The 25,082-nt window shown below is 38.0% G+C and overlaps 1 protein-coding gene across 12 annotated transcripts in view; it reads left to right on the top strand.

The window, feature by feature from the left end:
- Positions 1-25,082, top strand: part of CACNA1D (calcium voltage-gated channel subunit alpha1 D) — a 209,333-nt gene that overhangs the window by 120,409 nt on the left and 63,842 nt on the right. For all 12 annotated transcript variants that reach the window (XM_017820002.1, XM_017819993.1, XM_017820001.1 and 9 more), the window contains exons 9-18: positions 7,944-8,113; positions 16,595-16,682; positions 17,389-17,415; positions 19,259-19,419; positions 19,996-20,221; positions 20,366-20,573; positions 21,726-21,846; positions 22,901-23,015; positions 23,729-23,798; positions 24,410-24,479. In XM_017820002.1, the coding sequence (XP_017675491.1) occupies positions 7,944-8,113; positions 16,595-16,682; positions 17,389-17,415; positions 19,259-19,419; positions 19,996-20,221; positions 20,366-20,573; positions 21,726-21,846; positions 22,901-23,015; positions 23,729-23,798; positions 24,410-24,479 (1,256 nt within the window). The remainder of the gene's footprint in view (positions 1-7,943; positions 8,114-16,594; positions 16,683-17,388; positions 17,416-19,258; positions 19,420-19,995; positions 20,222-20,365; positions 20,574-21,725; positions 21,847-22,900; positions 23,016-23,728; positions 23,799-24,409; positions 24,480-25,082) is intronic.

Genomic DNA, 25,082 nt, shown 5'->3' on the forward strand with positions numbered 1-25,082 from the left:
TTTCTGTAATGCCTCTTGTGCACTGCATGTTTGATGTATTTAGATACTGTACAAGTGGATGAGAATGATGATTTGGCAGATCTTTTGTTTTTACATCTAGCTGTTTCTGAAGGTGAGTATTTCCTGGTGGTCCGTGTCAGTCTTGCCTGCTGAAGGTGACATTCTTAAAAATAGAGTTCATATTTCTAATAGCAGAAGTGTAAATTAATAGAAACAATGTGTGTGTGGAATCTGCATGAGGGAAATATTGTAATTTCTGCATGGAAGCTGACTGTGGAGATTTTATCCTAAACATTCTCTTGAATAACAAGGATGGAGAGAATTCATAGGCTTAAGTTAATTAATCTTTTTCAAAATACTCAAATTTTTACTCTGTATCAGACACTAGAAGTATTCACATTAGTCTAAAAGTGAATTCTCAATTGAAAAGCTATTTCAGTTTTCAAGGCTTCACAGGAAAATCCATTCTTGAAAAAGAATCCAGGTCAGGTTTTAGAATTGGCTCCAGTTCCAGTTCAGGCTCTAGTTCCATCTCAAAAATTAGAGCCAGCTTTAAAAAATACACCAGAAATGGTTCCAGCTCTAGCAGTGACCTGTAAAAATTACCCTAGAGGCAGTTCTAGAGATGCTCTCCAGAATTAGGATTTAGATTCAGCTCTCCTAAATGTCTCTATAAATTGCTCCAGAAAGGACCATGGGAAAAGAATACAGAACATGCTCTAAATCCATCTCCAGTAAATGACTGGACAATTGAACCTAGATCCAACTCTGGAAAAGACTTCAATAAATGGACCTAGTCTCACTCTAGGAAAGGGCATTAAAATTGGCATAAGATGTATTTTTTGAAAGTGTTCTAGAAATGGCTCTAGACCCAATTAGAGATGTGGCTCTGGGAAAGGGCTGTTGATGGCTCTTGGTCCAGCTTCAACAGGGGCTCTGGAGAAGGCTGTAGCTCTGGCCTGAGAGCAGATTTGACAAACAGCTCAACCCTAAGGATATTAGAAAAATTGGCTGTAGATCCAGCTCCAGAAATATACCTGGAAATGTATTTGTAATTGTGGTTCAAAACATTTGCCTGCTGATAATTTCTTTCATCGCTGTGAATTTCTTAGGAATCTGTCTGGACGCCTGGAACAGTCAGATCTTTCACAATTCTTTCAATATTTGGAAATAAAGAGCAAAATGCTTGCAGCTCTTGAAAGCTGCTATAGATGTATTCAGATATTTTCATTACCTTTGGCTGGTCTGCATTTTGTTCGTTCCCATTACAAATATAAAGGTGTTCATGGCTCTGAATAATTGTTTTAGCTCCTAGAAGTTGCAGGGTGATCATGATACGGTCACACTCTATTTTGGTTACTTTGTCTTTTGATCCAGTATCAGGGGGTAGGTTCAGTCTGTAAGAGACACCAGTGCACCCTTTTTCCTTTTGTAAAATTTCCTCTGGTTATGGTATAAGGAGTAAGCACTGCATCTTTGGGGCAACTTCACGCTTGATGGAATGGCACAGAAATTGCTGCTGAGGGGCTGCCCAGTGATTCCAGCTCTGTGAAGGGTGGTGAACTCCTTCAGGAGCCTGCTTTTCATGGAGCTTTGATTACACACAGTGTGACAGGCATAAACTGGACCTATGTTCTCTGAAGGCATGAAATACTAGAACAGAAACTGGGAGCTGAGGACAGGCCTTTTCCAAATATTCTAGGATTAAAAAGACCAGAGCATATCATGGCAATTGGTGCAAGAGACAGTGAGCTGAAACTGAAAGTTAAGTTAGAAATTGTAGGGTTAGGAAGTTAACTAAAGATAAACCTTAAAAAATGAAGAGAATTGAGTGCTAGTCACCCGTTCTGAAAGTACCTTTAAAAGCGCGTTAAAAGTTAAGATAAACATGCCAGTAATTCAGTATGCATTAAACTGTTTTGCTATGATCAGAGGAAATACTAGATTATAAAACTTCATAACTTATTTATCAAGAGGCATGGCTTTTAATGATGCATGATAATCTATTCCTGAAGATAGTCCTTATCATTAGGGGATGGTTTCTGCTGACGGCATTTTCTGCTCAGGGCATTAGTATTTCTTTGGGTAGCCATGGGAACAAATAAGACCTTTCAAACACACTTTAATAAATCTTTAAGTTGAATCTATTGCCTTGCAAAAGGGCACCAGAACATAAGCTTTGACATGTCCTTATATCCTCCTACATGTAGTCTTGCAGGTTACTAAGAGAATATTAATTTTTTTCAATTTCTTTCTCCCAGTAATATTTGCGATGTATGTACATAACGATGCTAAAAGCTAAGGGTATGTACTCATCCACACTAATCTCACAGCAATATCTGTCAATTAATGTCATATAAAATATGTTGGCACAGATAAGTTCATACACCTAAGGACTGCTGTCTACAGTATAGATGGAAAAAATTGTAGAAAAAGACATTTGAATAATGATGCACCAAATAGAAAACGGCACTGAACTGTCATCCACAGCCTCTCAGCAAAAGGGAAATGAACTGGTTTTGACAATGTTCCTTTTCACAGCAACAGGAAGGCCTAGTGAAAAAAATAGAAATTATTACTGAAAATTTAACTCCTTCCCATAGATAAACAGGATATACATTCAAAACAAGAGAGAGTCTCTGGCTGTAGATCTCAACATCTTATGAGCCAAAGTAGGCTCTTTTAGTTGTTGTGTGGCTACTAAAAGTAAAACTCAAACACAAATATATACAAAAAAAGGGAATGTTATTCTTGATTGATCAATTGAATATACTAACAGTAATAAATCAGCAAATTCTTTCATCTAAATACAGTAATTACTGATGGGCTGCTTTAGACAGAAGCGACTGCGGTCAGTGGGAGTAGTTCGTACTCTTGAATAAGAACTTGGAGGAAACTGATTTTATTTCAGTCCTGTCTGAACCGACCACACCAAGGCTTCTTAGAGATTAGTTCTGTGAGTCCTGACAGGTAACAAATCACATCAGCTTCAGAAATGGTTGACAAGGGCCCATCCCAGTGGTGGGATGATGGTGGGATATGGTCCCGTGCTTGGTACTGCCCCTTCTTTTTCTAAGAATTCCAGTATGTCCTGAGCCAAACGGTCTTGACTCAGGACAGGAGGAGCACATCGTAATGTGCAGATTTAATAACAGTCTGAAACATCAGGTCTTGGTTTTGTTGCTGTATCAAATGGTTCCCTATGTTGCTGTTCCCACCCGTGATCCTGTAGCATTGGTGTGCACTCTGGCACAGGAAGGCTGTACAGGCCCTCTGCTACACAGAGGTGGTGCTGGAGCCACTGAATATACATTTTGTCAACTGCTAATGAACGACATAGAAATAACTATGGTAGGTAATACCAGTTTGCATTTTCCCATCAAGAACCCAATACTCCTTGCTCAAGGAAAATTCCTGCTAGGATTTTTTTGCGCTACAGAAATAATTTTAGTGTTCAGCCTCTGAGGCATTTTGGGTTTTTTTTCCCCCCCTCTAAAAGAAGGGGTAACAATGATGTATACAAATCTCCTGTAGTTAAAGATGTGATGTTACTTAACCTTTATGTCTCTCCACATCTGTTACACTTTACACCCAGCTGTGAGCTGTCGTCCATTCTTAACTGTACACTTAAAGCAGTTTTAGTTCTCTGATTTGATTCTGCTAATTTGTTGGTTGGTATGGTTACCACCGTGTGAAACCTCTCCTGTGAGTCTGGTCCCCAACACTGTACTCCTGTGAGTACATTTTTATTATTATGTGACTATTCCCTGCGAATAAATGAGGCTCTGGATGTCTGGGTGACAGTTCTACATATAGCATTAGCATAACACTTTCTACATCCCAGACCCTGTGTGCAGCAAGTTCCACACTGCAGGAGATTAATTATGTCTGTCACTGCATTTGCAGTGACACAAAAGGGCAGTAATATGGCTAAAGAAGAATTTGTGTTCTGGTTTTATGCTTTGACATCAAAAGCAACTGTTTATTTCCCATCATCGATGCCTAATGATGCACAGGAGATAAAACAACACTCCTGGTGTTGCACAGGCCCCCTTAGGAAATGTGTCTGGTCCTTAGCATGGGGAAACTTCCAGCTGGTAGGAGGCCAGAATAGGTGTGTTTGCAGTTATTATGTCCGTGAATTGCAGAGAGAAGGGAGAGTACACCAAATAGTCAATTTAAATAAATTCTTGTCTTAAGATCTTTGGTTAATATGGCCCTGCCTGAAATTTCAGGTTGTGAACCAGAGAGCTGTGACTGAGTCCCAGCAGGTTCTCCCTGCTGCCACTTCCACCTTGTTGCATCGAGCCATTTCCAACTGATGCATATCAGCAGGAGTTATTTCACTCTGTTGAAGGAAGAATAATCTGGCATGATTGCCCCAGACTACTGAAGCATGAACTCAAGCCCTGCATTTTATATGCTTCTGCCTCAACAACCATTGATGATGATGGTGTTGTGCCTAAACGGAGATGAGATCATCTTTCTGCAAGGACACAACGAATTTTTGGGCAATAGAAATAAAACCTGCATTTTAGGTAGTAGGTTAGGTATCACTAGAAGTAAATGAGATTATGTAAACGAGTGTTGGTAAAATGTTTTATTTTGCAAGTTATGTCTCTATTCTGCTGCAGATGAAGCACCCCCCTACCCAATATTCACTTTGAAATGTCAGATCCAGGTCGTTTTACCAAACCAGAATGAAATGCGTATTTTCAAGTTAGCTCTCTTAGCACAGGCATTTGTGAAACCAAATATTTACAGAGCTTAAGTCCACTTACTGCAATTAATGTGCAATTTCCTAAGCCTGTCAGCTTCAGAGGCTTCTGCTTGGAGTGCTGGGTTGATGACCGGGAGGCCACTTGAGGCCATCAGTCCAGCCATGTCAGTAATACGTTGCCTACAGAGCCAAAAGCTTTTTCTTTCTTCCCTGGATCCAGGCTGTGCATTCCACAGCCATGAAATGCTGCACAAGCAGCTGTCTTATTCCTCCTTGCAGGAGAGCAACCAATGTCTGTCTGTTTTTATCTAAATATTCAAATATCTTTTCGTATAAATGTTTTTGTCAGAAGTTTTAAAGAGCCAACATCTCTCTCTCGTCACTCCATCATATAACGAGTTTTCAAATAACTTGTTTCTTGGGGAAAAAAAGATGCTTTTGTTTTGGTAATAGGAAAGTCATTACTTTCCAGTTCCATTAAATTCTACTTTCTTATTCATGGCATTTGACTAAAAGGAGCATGTACATATGTACCTGAGAGATGCCACTTCATTGTGGCTGTGATAGAAAAAAATACCTTAGAGCCGGATTCCTCCTTCTCCTGAAGAAAATGCAGTCTTCTCAGGTGCTATACTTCCTTACAAACAGTCAGGATTTAAAAAAGTTTTTAAATGTCATGGAAATAAGCACCCTTGCGTCTCCCCCTACTGATAACTTGCTGCAGCATTTAACAAGTCAGTGTCTGACTTCTGTGCTGTATTAAAGGGAAAGGTCAGAGTTAGCTGTGTATATAAAAAACTGTGTTTAGTTCTCTGCATGTAGCCATTTTAATGTAGAGTCAGAGTTAAAAGGTGGCTCAGCCATGGGTAAAGTGCAGTTCAAACTATCAGCCTTGCCAGCTGATTCATTTAAAAATCATTTCTTTCACTCCTCTCTATATAATAACAGCAACTTTCATTTTACTGTACCCTCACATGTCACATATTCTTTGAATTAATGAGAAACACCCGAAAGACTTAACTGAAAAAGATATGAATACTTAGTAAAAGCTAGCAATGCTTGTTAGCTGTGATTTCATATTATGCCATGATAGCTCTTTTTTCAAAGGCTCTGTGGGAAGAGAGGCACGAGTGTGTTGCCTCAGTTGGGTGTAAATGACGGTCTGTAATGCTCTAAACCCAGCATTCCATAAACCAAATAGTTTCTTACTGGCTTGTGAAATTATTTTTTTTTTTAAAGCAATTATCCTTCAGAGAGATCTTTGGGGCCCTCTCTCTTTCACAAGCATTTTTGTGACGAGATGGCCTTTTGCAGGACCTCGTCCTTGGATGGTAGATGAAGGGTAGCAAATGCAAAGCAAGCACTGGCATTCTTCAGCTTCATTACAGTGCCATCAGATGGAACACGATGATCTCCACGTGCCAAAATGAAATTTTGTTAAGTCCTCAGCTGTAAAAGGTGTAGTGCCTGCCTCTTAGCTTTTGCAATAGAAAGCTGTGTAGCTTCTGCAACAGAACATTAAAAAAAAAGCAACTTCTGCATTGTAAAGGGCTTAACTCTTAAATTAACTGATGTCTTCTAAACACTAAATTTACGCTCTAACATGTTTGAAGACAAAACAATAAAAATAAATAAAAACCTTGGTGAGATTATGTCTTTGCAATTCTGAATAAATAATCTACATCACCAAACTGAAATGCCTTCTTAAAGTATTTTGCAGTCTTAAACTAATTTTCTAGTATTTTCCACTAGAAAAGGGATTTTATTGAGTACTTGAATAAATTTCCCCTTTAAAGGTGTATTAATTAGGGACTATTTTCCAGTGAAATTTCCCAATAAATAAAGGAGTTGCAAATTCATAGCAAATGAAATTGCTGTAGCCATTTTTTAAATTTAATTTGAGCGCTGTTGTAAGATTAACATGGACAGGTAGTGGTAGGACAAGGAGTAATGGCTTTAAACTGAACAAGGTCGGGGTTAGATTAGATATTAGAAAGAAATTCTTCCCTTTGAGGGGGTGAGGTCCTGGCACAGATTGCCCAGAGAACTTGTGGCTGCCCCTTCCCTGGAACTGTCCAAGGCCACATTAGGTGGGGCTTTGAGCAACCTGGTCTAGTGGAAGATGTCCCTGTCCATGGCAGGGGCTTGGAACCAGATGGCCTGTAAGGTCCCTTCCAACCCAAACCATTCTGTGATGAACATATTAGTTGGAACAAACCTGATTTTAAATATTGAATTGGTACATATTTACAGTACAGTTCAAAAGATGCTTGCCTACCCTTAATTCTATGTGCTGGTACTTAAATTGGAATGTGTTTGATCCTTCTAGTGAAGGGAGTAATGTGTTTGGAGTTGTGGATCACACCAAATGTTGTAATAATGTCAGCAGATGAGATATTGTGGTGGAAGAATATACTTGGTAATGGTTTTGAGTTATGTATCATTGAGAGAATCATAGATTTATAAGATAATTCAGGTTGGAAGGGACCTCAGCAGGCAATTTTATCCAATTTCCTTCTCATAACTTTGTTATATTAATCCATGATAATTTAGGGATTAAGCCAAAACACAGACTAAACTAGACAGACAGTCCAATGCATTGTTTTGAGATTGGAGCACCGAGATAGAGGACAAAAGGATGCATTTCTGACCTGAGAGCAGAATTCTAGGTTCTGTTACAGAGAGAGAAAAGGCAGAACATCCGTATCTCAAACAGCACAGGTGTCTGTCCATGCTGCAGTTAAGAGAGAGCACAATAGTGGAATTCTGGAACACTGTATGTTTGGGCATAGGCAATGAACTGTGGCTGGAAGAGGAAAGATTTTAGAACTGGCTGCCAGAATTTCATTTTCATTGAAACTAATACTCAACATTGATATTACTTTGTTACTGCAAGTTAATTACTGTTTGTAGATAAAAGCGATTTTAAAATCTATATAGAAGAACACAGAATTAAATGGGGGAATGGACCCTTTCCCTGTGGGAACTGTTAGGAATACCACTTAATTTTCAATTAAGTCAGAAAATCTCTGAAAGTTGTGATGTAACATGGTAGGGATTTGCCATGACTTCTTTGCACCTCTACCTTGTTTTCAAAGCAGCTCTTTAATCTGCAGTGTATTTTCTATGTCACTGTGTTACTCTGCAATGTCAAGACCTAGATCAAAATGCCTGAGAGTTTGTCAGTCAATGCTTTTTTTCCTGCTTTATCCGAATTTGATAGGGAATTTTCCAAAGAAAGAGAAAAAGCCAAGGCCCGAGGGGACTTTCAGAAGCTACGTGAAAAACAGCAGCTCGAAGAAGATCTGAAGGGGTATTTGGACTGGATAACGCAGGCAGAAGACATTGACCCTGAGAACGATGAAGAGGCTGATGAGGAAGGCAAGAGGAACAGTACGTATTCCTTCCTCTACTCCTTCTGTGGGGACACTTTGACTGACACACTGGGGTGAATGTGGCCGGTCTGATGTGGCTTTCTCCTTTCAGTTTGCAAAAGTTTTGGGTAGCAGAGCAATTGTCTGTTGGTACAGTGATGCTGAGTCATGGAACATCATTTGGATGTCCATGTATAAATCATTGTCTGCACTTAGTCACCTCTGAGACTTTTAAACTTGGCTTTATTTGTGTTCTGTAAAAAGTTAGTGCATGGAAGCTACGTGCCTCTAGGTATCACTGTAAATCCTGACTCAAGAGGAGTGTGTGTTTGCCTGTAGGCACATGCATGGAAATAATAATAATATAAAGAACTTAAAAATATGGCCAAAGTTACAGTCAAGAAATAACCTTGTGCTAATAGTGAGGATTTTATTTTTGTTTTGAAGTAGGAAAATGAGATTCTGGATCTTTCTTTTTGATATTCAAGAAAACCATATAAAATCTTTTTTACTACATGTCTTAACTGAGTGTGAAATAAATGGAGTCTTGTGGGATTTTCATTTGACACTAAGAAATATCACTTACTTACAGTGTATTTATTTGACATAGTGTGTTATGGGACAAGTAATTTATGCTGTAGTGACCTTCTTGTGCTTCTGACCTGAGTCCTAAGGTAGAGGAATGAGTTTCTTGATATTGCAACAACTGTAAAAGTTATACTTGATTTCTGTATAGCAGAAAATTCTGGTAAGAGCAGTATTTTAGTGTCATAATTTAGCAGAGGTTATTTTAGCCTCTTTGCTATGTTTGCATAAAAGGATTTAAAATTTTCGTGAGAACACAGTTTCAGAATGTGGTTTATGATTTAATACTAAACCCAAGATTAAAGTCCAAATTTCAATACGTATACTAAGTAGCACCTTGTTTATAATGTTGTACTCTGGAAAGTTATGGTATTTGTTTATTTAGATACCATTAAGTATTTTTAAGGAAATGCATCTACAAGCTGTTTGTCAAAGACAACTCAGAATATTATTTTCTATGTTGAAATAATACATCATTACCCCTATTTTTCTTCTAGTGCTGCTAATTTATTATGAACTGTTCTTTTAAACCACAGTACTTTTCAGATGTAGTAAATAACAAAAATAGTGTGGTTTGATATTGAGTTAGCTGTTTTTAAACTTATCTCTGCATTGCATATAGTTAAGTTTTTTAAAATCTTTGCTTTTGAATTTCAGATTTTTATTGGTCCTTTAGTTCACAATAAAAGCAGAGTATGGACCTGTGCTACTGACTGGAAGGAAATAATCATTTTATGAGAGGCTGGAAGGAAACCTGTGGGTTGATGTTGATGCTAGCATCACCCAGAAAGGAATAATTTATGTCTATATGAAAATCTGTTGCACAAACAGAATTTTTATCTAGAACAGAGCAAAAAATCCAGAGTTCAACTTACCTAATTATTGCTTCTAACACTGTGTGGAAGGGATACATAAACTGTGGGTTTGGGGCCCATTATCAAGTCCTAAGACTGAGAAGTAAAAGGTGGTGCATTCTGTGGAGTAAATACACTTTGTACAAGGCTGCTGTGCAGAACTGTAGGTGGTACAGAATTGTAGGTGATGCCAAATTTTCACAGAGTGTTGGACAACCACACTGTCAGCTCTGCTGCCAATGGACTTGGTTTACAGATGAAATCCCAGGAACTTTTTGCATCCTGTTCAAATTGGGGGTTTGTTAATAGGCTGTAAAAACCCCCTTTGCTCCAGCAGTCCTTAAACCTGGCTTCTAGGTTATATAGATAAAAAAATACTTGTTTGCATAGTTGATTCAGTTTGAAAGAGCTTTTAAGTCTAAACTTTTAACTTGGGCATAATTTTAGGCTAAGTTAAGGGTTGCAGGAAGCTTGCAAAGTAAAAATAGAAGGGAAGTAATTAAAAGAACTTTAAGAGAAATGTCAGGAATTTTGTTTCAGGCATGCATATATGTTTTGAGTGGAAATTTCCAGTGGATAGGCAATCTCCTAGCATTCCTGGATTTGTGCACATGAACTTAAATATGTGGCTTGGAATTTCATTTTTAATGTCAGCTGCAATGGACTGTAAAGGAGGAAGGGTTGCTGAGTTGCTCCACCTCCTTGCATTCAAGGCATGAATAGTAAGCTTAGGAAATAAAATTAGTCTGAATAAACTGGTGGTGGTTTCTTTTGAGTTATCTTTGAAGTATAAGGTAGAGCTGAGTCCCAAGGTAGTCAGAATCATAATTTTCGGGCTTCTAGGCAACTGTATTCCTATTTGAATATCTAAACCTCTGGGTGATCAAGATAACTGCTGATTTATGGTGATAGAAGATCACCATAGTGCAACTTCAATGGTGTGGAAGAGCTCTGGGCTTAGGATACAGAAGAACTCTGTGGCAGGAAAAGGTAGAGATTTCAAAGACTGTTAAGTCAGTGATTAATAGTTTCTCACATCCTTTAAAATTGTAGTTGGGGTTCTTGCAACCCCCCAGCATTTTAAAATTTCTAACCAGGGAAGGCATTAAGTCATTTATTTATTAACCCTATGTATTTTTACATTTCTGTTACTGATAGTGGGCAGATGTTTAGTGCTGTTGAATAAAAGAATACTTTTTAACTATTAGAATTGTAAATATGTCTTTAGTAAAAGTTGGAAGTCTTTGTTATGAACTAATAGCTGGTTACCCTGAAGTCAATGAAAAAGCTTTCATTGCCTTCAGAGCACTGCAAATTCAGCTCAAAATGTGAAAATCCGTGCGAGGAGAGGGATTTAGCTGTGATTAGTTATGCTGCCGGTGATTTCAGTTTGTTTTGCCTAACCTTGCCTGTGTTGTGTGTACGGACACGTTTTTGTTTTTTTGCGTTGCGACTGCTGCCACCTCCCGTGTCACTGCTGGGATTACATGTGCTTACCCAGGGGTTACACTGGCCGACTTAATGGAAGACAAGAAGAAAAGCAGACTTAGCTGCTTTGGCCGTTCTTCCAATAAACATGGTAAAACGTGTTCTGATTTGCAGTTGAACTTTCTTTTGTGCCAATGCTGCATTGGATGCGTTAGCTTTTGGGAGCACATACTGGATGCATTTTCTATAACCAAGGCTATCCATCTGTAGCATGTGACCCCTCGTGCATGCAGTCCTTCCTGCTGGTTGAAGTGCATGTCTGAAATGAGGTGCTGCTCTACCTCCCTGAAGCAGAGTGTTTAATCCATTCAGATTTCCTCTGAAGTGTCTGTGTCTGTGACTTTCTTGTTGAAGCATAGGTTTTCTTCTTCAGAAGTCAGGTAAACGAGATAAAAAAAGTATTTTAAATTTAGGTACGAAGAAATTAATACAAATATTTGACAAGCTTTATAATGGATTATGGTGTAAGCTTAGAACAGTATGATGACAGTATTTACAAATTATTTTTAATACTTACAATGTAGAATCTCACAAAACCTAACAAGCTTTTACTGTATCTCCTCTTGTTATTGGTGGTTTTGTTTCTGTACTTTCTGGTCTATTCCGTTTTTCCCCACCCACACTGGAGCTGGACAGGGACTTTAGAGTATGATAGTTATTTTCAAATCTGCACTCTTTTAGTAAGGGCAAACGTGTTGTTTTGCCATAATCACAGTTGCAATAGTTGAGAGGTCTACTTTTAATCCTGTCTGCAACAGTTATTTGAATAACTGGCTTCCTTGCTGTCCTAAGAATCACTATTGTAGTCCAGACTGGGGCTGAAAAATCTGATCCAGTTACTTTAGAGATTGCAGAATGTTGTCAGAAATTGCTAGGACCCAATGGACTCATTTTGTGCAAACACTGAGTCTGCTTGAAGTTATTTGCACGATCATTACAGATATTGTCTAATAGCTTGCACAGCTTTACAGCCTGAAATAGTTTTTCCATAAAAGTTCCTGAAAGGTGGTTGCAGTTTTACTTTGGATATGTGTTTCAACACAGCCTTTAAACGAGCAGGTTCAGGTTCTGATGGCTCTCATAAAGCAGCCTGGAACTGGCTGTAAACTTGCTGTTGTTGGCTGGCAGCCCCTGCTGTCTCGCTACTCCCGCCTGACCTTGCTGGTCAAAAGCATCCCCAGGCACATGTGCACTGACTTGGTTTCTTCTGCCTTGCAGGGCAGGTAGAACTTTTGTGAGTAGGGTTTTTCTGAAGTACAAGTCAATGGCCTAAGTTTATTTTTTTTCTGTGTTAGTGAGACTTTTACATTGATCCGAGTAGCTCACACTTAGACTGACACTGGATTAGAAATACTACCCTAAATATTTTTCTTTGTTTTACCTCTCCCTCTATTTCCATTAAAAGCACCATGTCTGTGGAGTGTGCAGCATTCCCAAGGTTCATAGTGTCATCCTTCAGGCTGCAAGTGGTTGGTTCAGTGATGCTACTGTAATGAACACTGATTGTTTTGCTCTCCTCCCACTGCTACGCAGCCATTCAACCTTACATTGCTTTTCCATGGGCTACTTATAAAAAGTGAGAGCCTACAAGAATGATTGTTGATTATATCAACATTAAATCTACATGAAGACAGACATCTTGCCATACTGTCGTGTAGAACATATTCCAAGCAGACTCTCCTTAAAATGGATTTATGCCGAGGAGCTTCATGGTCAGAATAGATAGCACCACTTCTTTCTGATGTGTTTTCTGGGCATACAGCAGAGTTAGGAAAATTTGAGGCGAATTTGCAATGATAATATTGCCAATTTGGGGATTTTTTTTTTAATCCCGTTTTCCTATTTGACAACCTCAAAGATTTGGTATAAAGGATTCAGAAAATTCATGTCCTAATTTGAGAAAGAATTAAGAGAATTTTGGAGCTCAAGAAGTTGGTTGGCTGTTGCTAGCAGACAGAATATCACTTTTTTTGCAGGTTGATTTAAAATTTTGCCGGTATAATACCTTTTAAAATAATTCCAAGATTCTCTGCAGTAACCAATGCTGATGAGCTGTGCAGGTCACTCCACATCAGCACATGTAACCAGAAGGCTGCCCAAGGTGCACCAGAGTGAAAATGAGATCAGCCTATGTATCAAAAAATGCACAGTGGAAGTTGAAAGAGGTTAAAATACTGATTATATACATTCTAGAGGGAAACATTTGTAACAATAATACTTGACACCACAATTCAGTAGTTCAGGTAATTCTGGATTCTGCAGCGATGCAAATTGTGATGAAAATTGTCATATTGCAGGATTATGTAATTTATTTCTTGTAACTTCTGCTGGCTAGGACACATCACTGCTGATGGACACATCACTGCTGATGGACACTGGCTTGCTCTTTGCTGTGCATTAGTTATGTTACATCCTGGAGTGAAGTTTGAAATTCCTGCTCCAAAGTCTGAAAACTCTTTAGAGTAAATAGAGAACATAATAGATTGTTTTTCTCATGTTATATTTTTATCTACAGAAATAAAATGTAGTAGTTGAAGTATTTGACCTGTTTTCTATATACTCAGGAAAGTATTAAGCTGCATGCTGTATGGGTTGCTTATATTGCCTAATGCAAGCACTCTTTTGTTTGGAGCGAGTTAGCTTAATTGAAGAGATTATTAGATCTAGAAATCTACATAATCTTTCCAGAAGAATGCCAGTGAAATAAGGGCAAAAGGTGAATAAAGAATAAATTTGGTCTCTTCCTTTGAACACTGGGCTGCCAGTTTTAAAGATCTCAAAGCTGACCATGCTGAGTTCACAGTCTTTCCAAACTTCAGCGTGCTGTATTTGCCTGATGAACACCACCTGCCCTTAAGAAGCTGTGGTCATTAAAATGGGTCTTTTGGAGGCTTGGCAGGTTGCTTGCATTAACAGAGTGGATGTGGACATGCAGTGCTGCTGCTCTTTTCTTCTGGCTCAAGATCTAATGGCATTGCTGGAGCTGGACTTCCACACGGTGCCTTTCTCAGTACTCCCGTCGAGTGTTAATTTTGACATATAAATTACAGTATAATCACAGCTGAGTTTCTAATGGGAACTGAACTGTCTGTCATTCTTTTTTCCCTCTTCTGTTTGTAACACAGCACCTGCAAGTCACTTAAGAGCTAGAGCAACAACCGTGTTGTGTCTGAAAGAGAGAATAACATTCTGACTGTATTTAATAATTAGCAGAACTGATGGTCACTTCAATAGAGACAGATTTTTTTCCTTTGTACTTTGTTTTTCTTCATGCAGTCCTGTTCAAAAAGGTCTGGTATTATTGTGGACTACCATATCAAGTCTGGGGAGACTTGAATTAAAATGCTGAATAATTTTAAAAATAACGACAAATGTAGTTTCGGTGACACTGAGTGACACTTTATGAAGAACCGGATTCTAGGTACTGCTTTTAGGTGAGGGAAGGGTTGTACATAAGTAATAATTGCAGAAGTGTGCCTAGCTCTGTTTTCCTGGCAGCTCTTAGTAACAATGTATGAAACAAGACTTCTGCACTCATATTTTGCAGTTGCCCATCACAAGTGGTGAAATGGGATCAGGTGACTATAATGTTGTGTTTCCTAACAGCATGCATGTCACTCAGGACAAGGCAAACAGTTCAGTTCTTTACCACCCCAGGAAACCCCTTGGATTTATTGCAGAAGATCCCCCTGGCATTTTGAAATAAAAATTCTTAGTTCTGAAGACCTGAGGCTATATTTGAAATAGTGTTGGGATTTTTTTTTCTCCAACCCTTTGAAATTTTAGTAGTTGAATTTGGGTGTCAAGGATTTTTTTTATTAGTTTTGAAGTCTGTAAGCTGTGGAGTTCACACAGGACTAGCAATGTTCATTTTTTAAAAGTTAAGCATGATATTAGAATTGAGGCACTTGCAGGTGCTAACCAGGGACTTTCCATGCATAAAGCAATTACAGTAATATTTTAAAAGACTCATCAAAACAGAAGAACCTTGTGAAAGAAGGTGTTGCTGTGCTTATTGCCTGAAGTGCTTTGTTTATTCAAACACCTGCATGGATGTTTTGGATCTTTCTTTGTTATGCCACTCTCTCTAACTTTTCATATAACAGTGACTTACATTTATGGGGACAGATTCTCAGCTGTTGCAAACAGTAGCTGAGCATCTGGCCTGCATAGACCTGTCAGTCTCTCAGCTGGAGTGGAACTGATGGGCATGGAAAGCAAACCAGGACTTACCATTCCGTGTCAGTGTTGAGGCAATATAGAGAGACTTACTGACAGTTCTCATTCTGTACCTGGTGTGTTGACAAATTGGAAAATTCAGGGCCTGATTCTTAAATCTCACTTATATTATGAAGTGTGTAATTAAACCTGCTTTAAACCTCCTTTAGGCTACCAAAATAGTGAGACCTCCCTATCAGAAGTAGGCAGTGTATCCCTTCTGCCTTCGGTACTCTCAGTGCACAAACACTGGCTTTTAAACCCTTCCCAACAAAACAAAACAAAATAAACCAAACAAGCAAATCATCAAAACAGTGGAAGGTACACACCACAATACCTTTAGAATGCTCTGGTTTTCTTCTGTTCTTGCTGTTCTACAGTAATTTCAGGGCATCTTCCGCCTCTCTTATTTTTTCCTACTTTATGTGGTATTTGTACTGTACAGACCAGCAGCATTAATTTTACACTTTTCCTGTTCCTGAGTTCTTTCTTTCATTCTTTGCTTGCAATGCAGGCATGTTCTCCCCTGGGAAGTACTGAGAACTGCAGCTGTTCATCATTTCCTAACACCTTTTGACATAAGGTGTCCTCCCTTTATGTTTCACTTGATTTGAAGATAAATGATAATGATCCATCTTCAAATGAGTTTTGTCTAAAAATCATTAGCTACAGTTGCTAACTGCTCAGTAATGATCCACTGGATGTACAGTAATTCACTGTATAACAAATGCCATCATCCCCTTTTTAATTAGTATTAATTCTCATCATCATTTGCAGTACCTATCCTGCCATTCCCAGTGCTCCTTCCTGCTGCTCACACAGTATTTGCAGGCACATTTATTTTCTGTCTTCTTGCCTTGATAATTCACAATGTCAGGAAAAGCACAGAGTGGTCAGTATGACCAGAGTGTGATAGTTCCTGCTTTCAGAAGTTGGATAATATTTCCTGGAATTACCAATCATGTTAACAACTCTTCAACTGATAAGCACCTCCAAAGTGTTGGCAGAATGCTTCTCAAAATGACAGGTCACAAAATCTAGCTCACGACTATTTCTTTACAAGGGATAGCACTCTTTGTTACAAACCTCCTCTACTTTGTATTCTGTAGTGCATTGTCAACAGTTATGTTGAGTCATTGAAAAGAAACAGAGAAGCCACCACGCTCTGGAGTTCTGTGTGCTTTTGCTCTAAGAGGACCGATGAAGTGTCTGACTTCATCTGCTACTCCTCAGCTCTTCCAGGCTCTCATTAGAGGAACGAAAGGTGGAGGTATTGTTGCCGTAGGACAGGAGATGGTGATGTGTGTAAAGCCTTGGCTGGTGATGAGTCTAAAGCAGTGCCTGTCTCCCCACAGCAAGCATGCCCACCAGCGAAACCGAGTCGGTGAACACGGAGAACGTGAGCGGAGAGGGGGAGAGCCCCCCTTGCTGTGGGAGCTTATGGTGAGTACGGGCATGGCTTTCAAGTGCCCACCCTGACCAACTCAAAGTTTAAAAGAATCATTCTTTCCCCATCGTTTATTTAGCCCAAACTGCTTTGAAATAGTCAAGCTTCGTATGACACTTCAGGGGGTTTTTTTGCCTTTCAGTAGGTTTAGACCAATTATTACAGTATTAAAGTGCTCCTAAAATTCTCAAGGTAAGAAGATATAAAGCAATTCAACTCAGCTTGCAATGAAGTCATGTTTTCCTGAGAGCTTTTATGAAATATAATTACTGTCCAGAGTGATAAGAACAGAAGTTCCTGATTACATGGAAGAAGGAATGTTTTCTGTTAAATTGTGCATGACCTGGAGAATACCTATTTTTTTCCAACAATAACTGAATGTATGGGAATTATTTCTATATCCTATGGTGTTCACTGTTTGTTTGCTCAGATTTTTGTGACTTCCAAGCTTGTTCATTCAAGGTTTATTTTACTTAGTTTTAAAGGAGATTTCCTTTCTTTCACTTAAAAAATTTGTAAAGCTTCAGGATTGGTATTGCAGAAAAAAATAAACAACAGGCAATAGACTTTTAGCATTCATGATGCATTTTGTTAAAATCTTGTTTTATATATATGTAATTCCAATGCAAAATTCTAAAGAAAAAGAATTTGTGTTAACTACTTTTTCTACATTCTTAAAAATGTATTTTCCTTTTCTTCTAGTCAAACCATCTCAAAATCCAAGTTCAGGTCAGTATTTTCCTCTCATAATCACTTTTTTCCTTGTGACTGTTCACACATCATAATGATCTCACAAAAATACTCTTTGTTTACTGTAGTTTTAATTTTACTATGTGAAAGTTCTTCCTAACAGTTACTAGCAAACACAAAAGTAAAGTATCCAGGAACACTTTTGGAAATCAAACTCCCTCATTTGCTTTGCTGATATTTGCAAATTGATTTTTGATATTTGCAAAGTGATTTCTTTTCACTTACTAGGAGCATTTGGGAATGTGAGCTTCTATTTTTCAAGTATGTTTGCAGAAGGAAAGTGTTATAAGCAAAATTAATAATTAATAGGCCTTATACTGCAGACATTGGATGTGCCAGTACAAACCCAGTAGGATTCTTTATTTGATTTTATTTTCCCATCTTATAGGACATATATTTAGTAATTAGAAAGGATAATTTCAAACACAGAAGAGATAGTCCTTTCTGTTTAAAAAGGTTGGGTTACTCCATGAAGGAACAACAACAAAAAGCTCTTTGATTTAAGGTAAGTAATCAAGTGGTTGACTTAGTGAATCATGAAGGGCAAAGACACTCCTGCAATTGCAGACAACCCACAGGGTAAATATTTTTTGCATAAAATCATCAGTGAGGGTCAGTCAAGAAGATGTGGCAACATCTGGCACCAGCAGTTTAGGCAATATCTGGAGTAGTTCCAGTTTCTTAGCTCTGATAAAACTGATTTTGGTGTTGGATGCAGAGCAAGTAATTTGTTGGTAACAGCAGTGTGTTCTCCTTGCATTGGCTTCAGAAAGCCTGGAGGTGCACAGTTTGAGCCTGCTTTTGACTCCTACAAGTAGAGATATCCCAACAGTATGATTCTTGTCTTATTGACTTCAATCATAGGAGGTTCTGTAAGTGTGAAAAAAAAGTCTGTTTAACCTACCCAGGGAATGAGCCATCCTGATGATGGCCATGGACATAGCCCTTATAGCAGGGATTGGCAAGATAAGAATGTTCTTGAATACCATGTCGATTTAGGTCAGGACAGGATATTTTTCCTTTATATGGTTAGAATACTGCAAAGGCTTGAAACATCTTTGTACTGATTTCTGGAACCAGTATTAATTTCCATTACTTCAAGTACAAATTTAAGGTGCATAAGGGAAACTCGGTTAATGCTTGCATACAGTTCCCAGAAGTGAAGCAGAGATATCTAGTTTTATGAGTACAAAGATACACCCTCATACCTAGGTACAGCCTTTAATTGTACTTTATTATCAGTCTTATTTACTTCACAAACATTTGCTCACTGACACAATTTCAGGGCACATCAGTAGATATCTCAAGGATTTGGTGAATAAGATTTGTAATGTTAAACAGTAGATTTCTAAAAGGTGACCTTAACATTTCTACCTTGCTTAATCCTGCCAGAATTCTGTCTGTGGTTTAACTCAAAGCCTGCATTTTCAGACTAAATTTAATTTGAATTCTGAGTTGATTCATTGGCTTTTCTTTATTGCTATTAAGTGTATGGGGCCTTGGAAAGACAGATCTATCTTGTTACTCAATGGAATGTTGAATGCAGCTTAATCTAATTATGTCACAGGCAATTAGAGTCTGCAAAAGTTGTGGTTTACATTTAGAAATCTATAAAGAAATCTAAAAAAGGAATAACACATTAGCAGTCCCTAATCTGCAACTGGTAATAATTTACACAACTGTTGAAATACTGCACACGTATCTATGAAAATGTACTTGCTCACACATATGTACTTGCACTGTTTCTACACAGAAGAGGCCCTCCTTAAGTTCATATGTGTTTTCTATATAATAATGAATTTGTTTTTATTTGAACTTGCAGTCGACGCTGGCGTCGCTGGAACCGATTTAATAGAAGAAAATGTAGAGCTGCAGTAAAATCTGTCACATTTTATTGGCTTGTTATTGTCTTGGTCTTTCTGAACACATTAACTATCTCCTCAGAGCATTACAATCAACCCGACTGGCTGACCCAGATCCAAGGTACAACCAGAAATTGTTTGTCCTGGTTTTGACTGTAGATACTTGCATTTATCAGTGGCTACTTTTGTACTTCGTCGTTCTGTTGTTTGCTGTCCTGAGGGATATTCAGCCCAGCCAAAGGGAGATACAAGAAATGACTGAATGTCTTTGATTTCCACAGCTGTAACACAGCTTAGTGGTAGCCAGCACAGACCTGACAATACTAAATTGTAAATACCTGTACTTTTAGCATGAAACCAGGCCTGAAAGATGAGGAAGGAAATGGTACCTGGCACAGCAGAACATGCTGTGGGCTGGCTGCTTACATTACAGTGTGGACTAAAGCTGTGAGTTGAGGAACTGTGAACTGCACAACAGATTGGAAAGATGAATAGTTTATAGGTGGCAGGAAGCTTTACATCCTTGTGTAACTTTTGCCACTGAGACATAAATTACAGTCCAACATGAAAAAACAATACTTTCTTCTTAAGCAAAAAGCTGAAAACTAGTGTTGAGAGCATAGTTATAATATGTTAAAATGAAAATGGAATCTATGAGGCAATTCAGAATCTTTCTTTTTTTAATATTTTGTTCCAGATATCGCAAATAAAGTTCTTCTGGCTTTATTCACCTGTGAAATGTTAGTAAAGATGTACAGCTTGGGCCTACAGGCTTATTTTGTTTCTCTCTTTAACCGCTTTGATTGCTTCGTTGTTTGTGGTGGCATTGTTGAAACCATTTTGGTGGAGTTGGAAATTATGTCACCCCTTGGAATTTCAGTGTTTCGCTGTGTTCGTCTCCTGCGTATTTTTAAAGTAACAAGGTAAGATTATCTAATACTGCTAATTCTAAGGATAGCTGAAGAGTGATCAGCAATTCTTTTGTAATACTTCATCATGCACTGCTCTTTTACTGTTTTGTTTGAGGTTTTTTTGGTGTGTGTTAACACACGCATTTTAATTTATAGGCACTGGGCATCCCTGAGCAACTTGGTAGCATCCTTGTTAAACTCAATGAAGTCCATTGCTTCACTGTTGCTTCTGCTTTTCCTCTTCATCATAATCTTCTCGTTGCTTGGAATGCAGCTGTTTGGAGGCAAATTTAATTTTGATGAAACTCAAACAAAACGGAGCACCTTCGATAATTTTCCACAAGCTCTTTTAACTGTATTCCAGGTAACTTTCTTTCATCCCGTATGAAACATTTTACCTTTGATCAGCAAAACTGTTTAGGTGATCATGTTGCCTGAGAGTAAAATCACGAATACTGTTTACTCAGTTTACTTTAAGTAGCATTCTGCTCATTAAATTCAGTACTCTGGTAACTCAGCACCATTTGTACCATTTGTTTCATATCTTATTTGATCTCTCTATGCAACACAGCTGTCATGTTACTTCACAAAATGAGATCTCCTTTGTCCGTTAAATACATGACCAGGAAAAGAGGTGGAATGTTATTTTTATTTTGATCAAATTTGTTTCTTTAACTTCATTAGCTATATGAAAGTTCAGCTATGCCCAAGCAGGAAAAAATAATAAGCCTTGTAAGAGTGCTTATTTACATATCGGTCATATCACTTACTATGATGCAAAATTAAGCATTAATTTCTTTAGAGATGCTTTCAGACTTTATTAAAATTTTAAGGCAACTTTTATGTGACTTGTGAAAAGGTGGGGCTGTATTAGAGTTTACTTTTCACAAATTTGTAATGCTTTTTTTAATTTTTGCCAATGTGGATACTGGAATTAGGCTAATTGGTTTCATCTTTATAGTCATTTTCACACTCAGCTCTGCATATTACCTCAGTCTTTGGTTTCAGACATTGTAGGTGAGAGTTAAAGGCTGACCCTGCAAGATTCACTTTTTTGGCAACTTCCTGTCTCTTGGGTAGAAGTTGCATCTGGTGATTGCCCAGAGCGAGCAAAAAACTTGTCCATTTAATTTTTTAGCATGAGGAAATATCAATGCAATACTCAGAATTTTTATACTAACTTGATTTTTAAGTGGTGAACTTTTGCTACGTGTGTGGCATTACTGAAAACCAGGGCTCTTACTTTCACACGCCAAAATGAATAAAATGTCAATAAAAATTTATTTTTATTATTTTTACCTTTGAAGTTCAGTCATACAAATGCATAGCATAAAATAAAAGCTATTAGAGTTAAACCCAAGCTTTCAGGAGGTGTTTATTTGAATGGAAATTTTAAAACAAAGTATGGTATTGCTTTATGCATACAGAAGGTTAGCTGTGTTGTGATCATAGGAAGTGTGTTCATTGCACTTTTTGATGCTGAGTTACTAATAATCTACTGATATCTGCTCCTTAGATTCTAACAGGTGAAGACTGGAATGCTGTTATGTATGATGGCATAATGGCATACGGTGGTCCATCATCCTCAGGCATGATAGTCTGTATATATTTCATTATCCTCTTCATCTGTGGTAACTGTATCCTTTACACTCACTGGAGACCCCTCCAAATGGGGCTGTGTGCCAGGGATATATGCAAAATCTCTCTAGGAGGGAGTGAATGGCCACGGGCACACAAGCACTTTCTGCATGTGCTGTGTCCTTTAAATAGACTTTTCTTTGTACACCTGTTCCCTAACGAACAAGAGTCGATGATGCTCAGTCCATCTCCAGCCACCACACTGGCAGAAACCAGAGAATGTTTTCTGTCTTCCTTCAGTGGGAACATGACCTTATTCTACCTGCTCTTTGACATCTCTCCCCCTGAAAATGCATGGATGTGGTCTGGTTTCCAGGGCAGTGATATCCCATCCATCCTCGTGACGCTCGATACAGCCCTGTTAGTTCTGACACACGGGGACAGGGGAGCCAGTGATCCCTGGGTAGTGCAGGGACCAGAGGAGAGAAATCTGCATGGGGAGATGTGGAGTCAGAGTTAGGATTAAGTCTGCTGAAACACTCCCCTTCCCTGCCTTCAGTGTGCTGGAAATGCTTCCTTGGCCCCATGTAGAAACAAAGTACTGTCATTCTCAGAAGTTCTTAAAAGGTCAGGAGGTGATAAAAGGGCAAAAGCATTCTATTTTCTATAATAAATAGTATTTGTATCAGCATTTGTACTTAACTGGTATGAACTGAAGTACAGAATTTGATAGAGATATTTGTAGACATGGAAGACAGTGCATTATAAAAATGAATTTTTCAAAATGCCTAAACAGTCTTCACTTATAATAGACAATTTCAGATTTGATACTTGCTCAGGCTGGTGCGAAGCTGAATTTCATTTATTTAAAAAAATACGTCAAGTATTCTGCAGTTTTAAAATCTTTGACCCTAAGGGATCTCTGCTTACTTTACAGCCAGTATTATCTAGTCCATTAAGTGAGTGTTATTTGCACTACACTCCAGCATCACAAATCTCCACGCTGTAGGTTGGGAACATGTGTTTTATATCTCTCACATTGTCAGTGTTTATGCTGATAATAAACCAAACAAGTATAGTAAGGCATAGTGTCCTTAAAATGATTTGAAATAGATATCTTGCTAAATGTCTTCTTGGCCATTGCTGTGGATAACTTGGCAGATGCTGAAAGTCTAAATACAGCTCAGAAAGAAGAAGCTGAAGAAAAGGAAAGGAAAAAGAATGCAAGGTAAAATAGCATGGGCATGTTGAAAAAACAGGAGAGGGAAGGAGGAAGGTACTGAATTCTTTCATAAGGATTTTCTTTATATAATGTCTTTACCATGTAATGTCTTTACCATCTTCAAAATTTATTGGACTCAACATAAAAATGGGAAAGTTTGCCTAGACACTAAAATAATAGCCAAATAGTAGGATTGAAGATAAAAGTTAGGTAGTAATTGGGATGAATTAAGAACATAATGATAATCTAGTGATATTTAAAAATTGCAACAGTAGGATTTATTGAACAAATAGCACAAGAATGTATCTGTTGTTGCCAATGCACAACTCCCTGTGGAATCAGTTCTCTAAGCCTTATATAGACAAGAAGAAAACCTTCCTTTGAAATCAGTGTAAGCCAGTGGAAGTCAATGAAAGTTGTTTGTATGAGTTCAAGGGCACAGTTTATCCCTCTAGAAATGAGTAATTATCATGTATTGAATTTTTTAGGGCTTAGCTTCTGGAATTATATTTAAGATTATAATCTTTTAAATGGATCATTGCATTCAATTGCAGTAACTTTTGTTGCTCTGACACCTGCAGCTGTGCAAAATATTTTAAATATTTTAGTATAAGGTTTTAGATATGCTCTCTTAACTTTTCATAGAATTGGTATAGTTCACTTAAAATTGTCTGTCTTTGCATGGCATACTTTGTAATTGTTATTGTACTGTTTTGCAGAAAAGAGAGTCTGGAAAATAAAAAAACTGAGAAGTCAGAAGCTGACCAAAAGAAGCCCAAGGATAGTAAGGTGTTTATTTTAAAAACTGTGTCTTTTCTCAGAAGCAGTTTTACTCATTTTGCTAGGGAGTACTTTTCAAGACTGCTGTGAATCGTGCAATTTCTTTTATGAACCCACTATCCCTACATTTTTTCCACGCAAAGGAAACTTAGTTCTGATGCTTTGCATCCTTACAATATCTCTTAATTCAGAAAACTCTCTTGGTTTCAGTATATCCTGAGAAGGGAAGCTCTTTTAGAACAAAATAGTTAATGTTAGAAAAATGCGATGTCATTTTAGAATTCCTGTAGGTATTTTGCTTGATAAATCCAATGAGATTAGTGAATGATAAACTCTTTAGTAGAATGTTCTAGTATTCTTGTTAACTTTTTTCAAAGCCTGTTGGTTGTGTCCTCTACACAGCTAAAAAAATGTGGATACTAGAGAAAAATAATTTTTGAAAAATATGTAATAAACTGTCAGCTCTCTGCTGTTTTCAGTTACCCTGTTTCAGGAAACTGAGACTTAGGGATCACTTCTCTGACTTCAGAGGCTTATTTGGTTTGCTTTCTGTTGAACTTTATACTCCAAGCTATATTCAAATTTCTTTTTCTTCTTGTGCATCCCTTTTGTTGCTTCAGGTGACAATTGGTGAATACGGAGAAGGAGAGGAGGAGGATAAAGATCCCTATCCACCCTGTGATGTACCAGGTATGTGAATACTAGCTAGAACACAAGCACATTTAAGTTTGTTTGCTAAAATATCCTAAACTTGGTCTTGCTGAGCATTGAATCAATTCCTTTGAAGTCGGTGAAGTTGTGCTCTGTTATCAGTGGATAAGTGGACCTGTAAGCTGCTAAGTATTATCTTTTCCTGCAGCTTTCTAGAGAGTACAAACATCATATGAGAGGTAATACTGTGAGCCTCAAGACTGTTGTGGTAACACTATCTGGATGTGGGAGCGAATTCTAAACTTCTCTAAAACATTTGGCAGAAAAGGGACATTCCAGGGCTCATGACATTTGGTCAGTTTTCTTCCAGTCCAGTGAACACACTTATCTAAAAATCAGCTCTGCCTGATGGTCTGGATGCCTGTTAGAGAAATCTGCCCTAAATTTTGAGCACACAGTGCTCAACCAGTGCACAGAGCTCAGCACCCCCACAGCACAGCTCAGGCATGGGTTGACAGTCAGGGGGTTTTTATAGCCATGCTATGAATATTTATGTATTTCCTATAAGCTGTGTATATTTTAATACAAACTATGCCTTTGTATTGTTATGAGCAAAACCTCAATATTATATAGTTTATAATA

Source organism: Lepidothrix coronata, unplaced genomic scaffold, assembly GCF_001604755.1.
Source record: "Lepidothrix coronata isolate B3197 unplaced genomic scaffold, Lepidothrix_coronata-1.0 Scaffold78, whole genome shotgun sequence".
Lineage (NCBI taxonomy): Eukaryota > Metazoa > Chordata > Aves > Passeriformes > Pipridae > Lepidothrix > Lepidothrix coronata.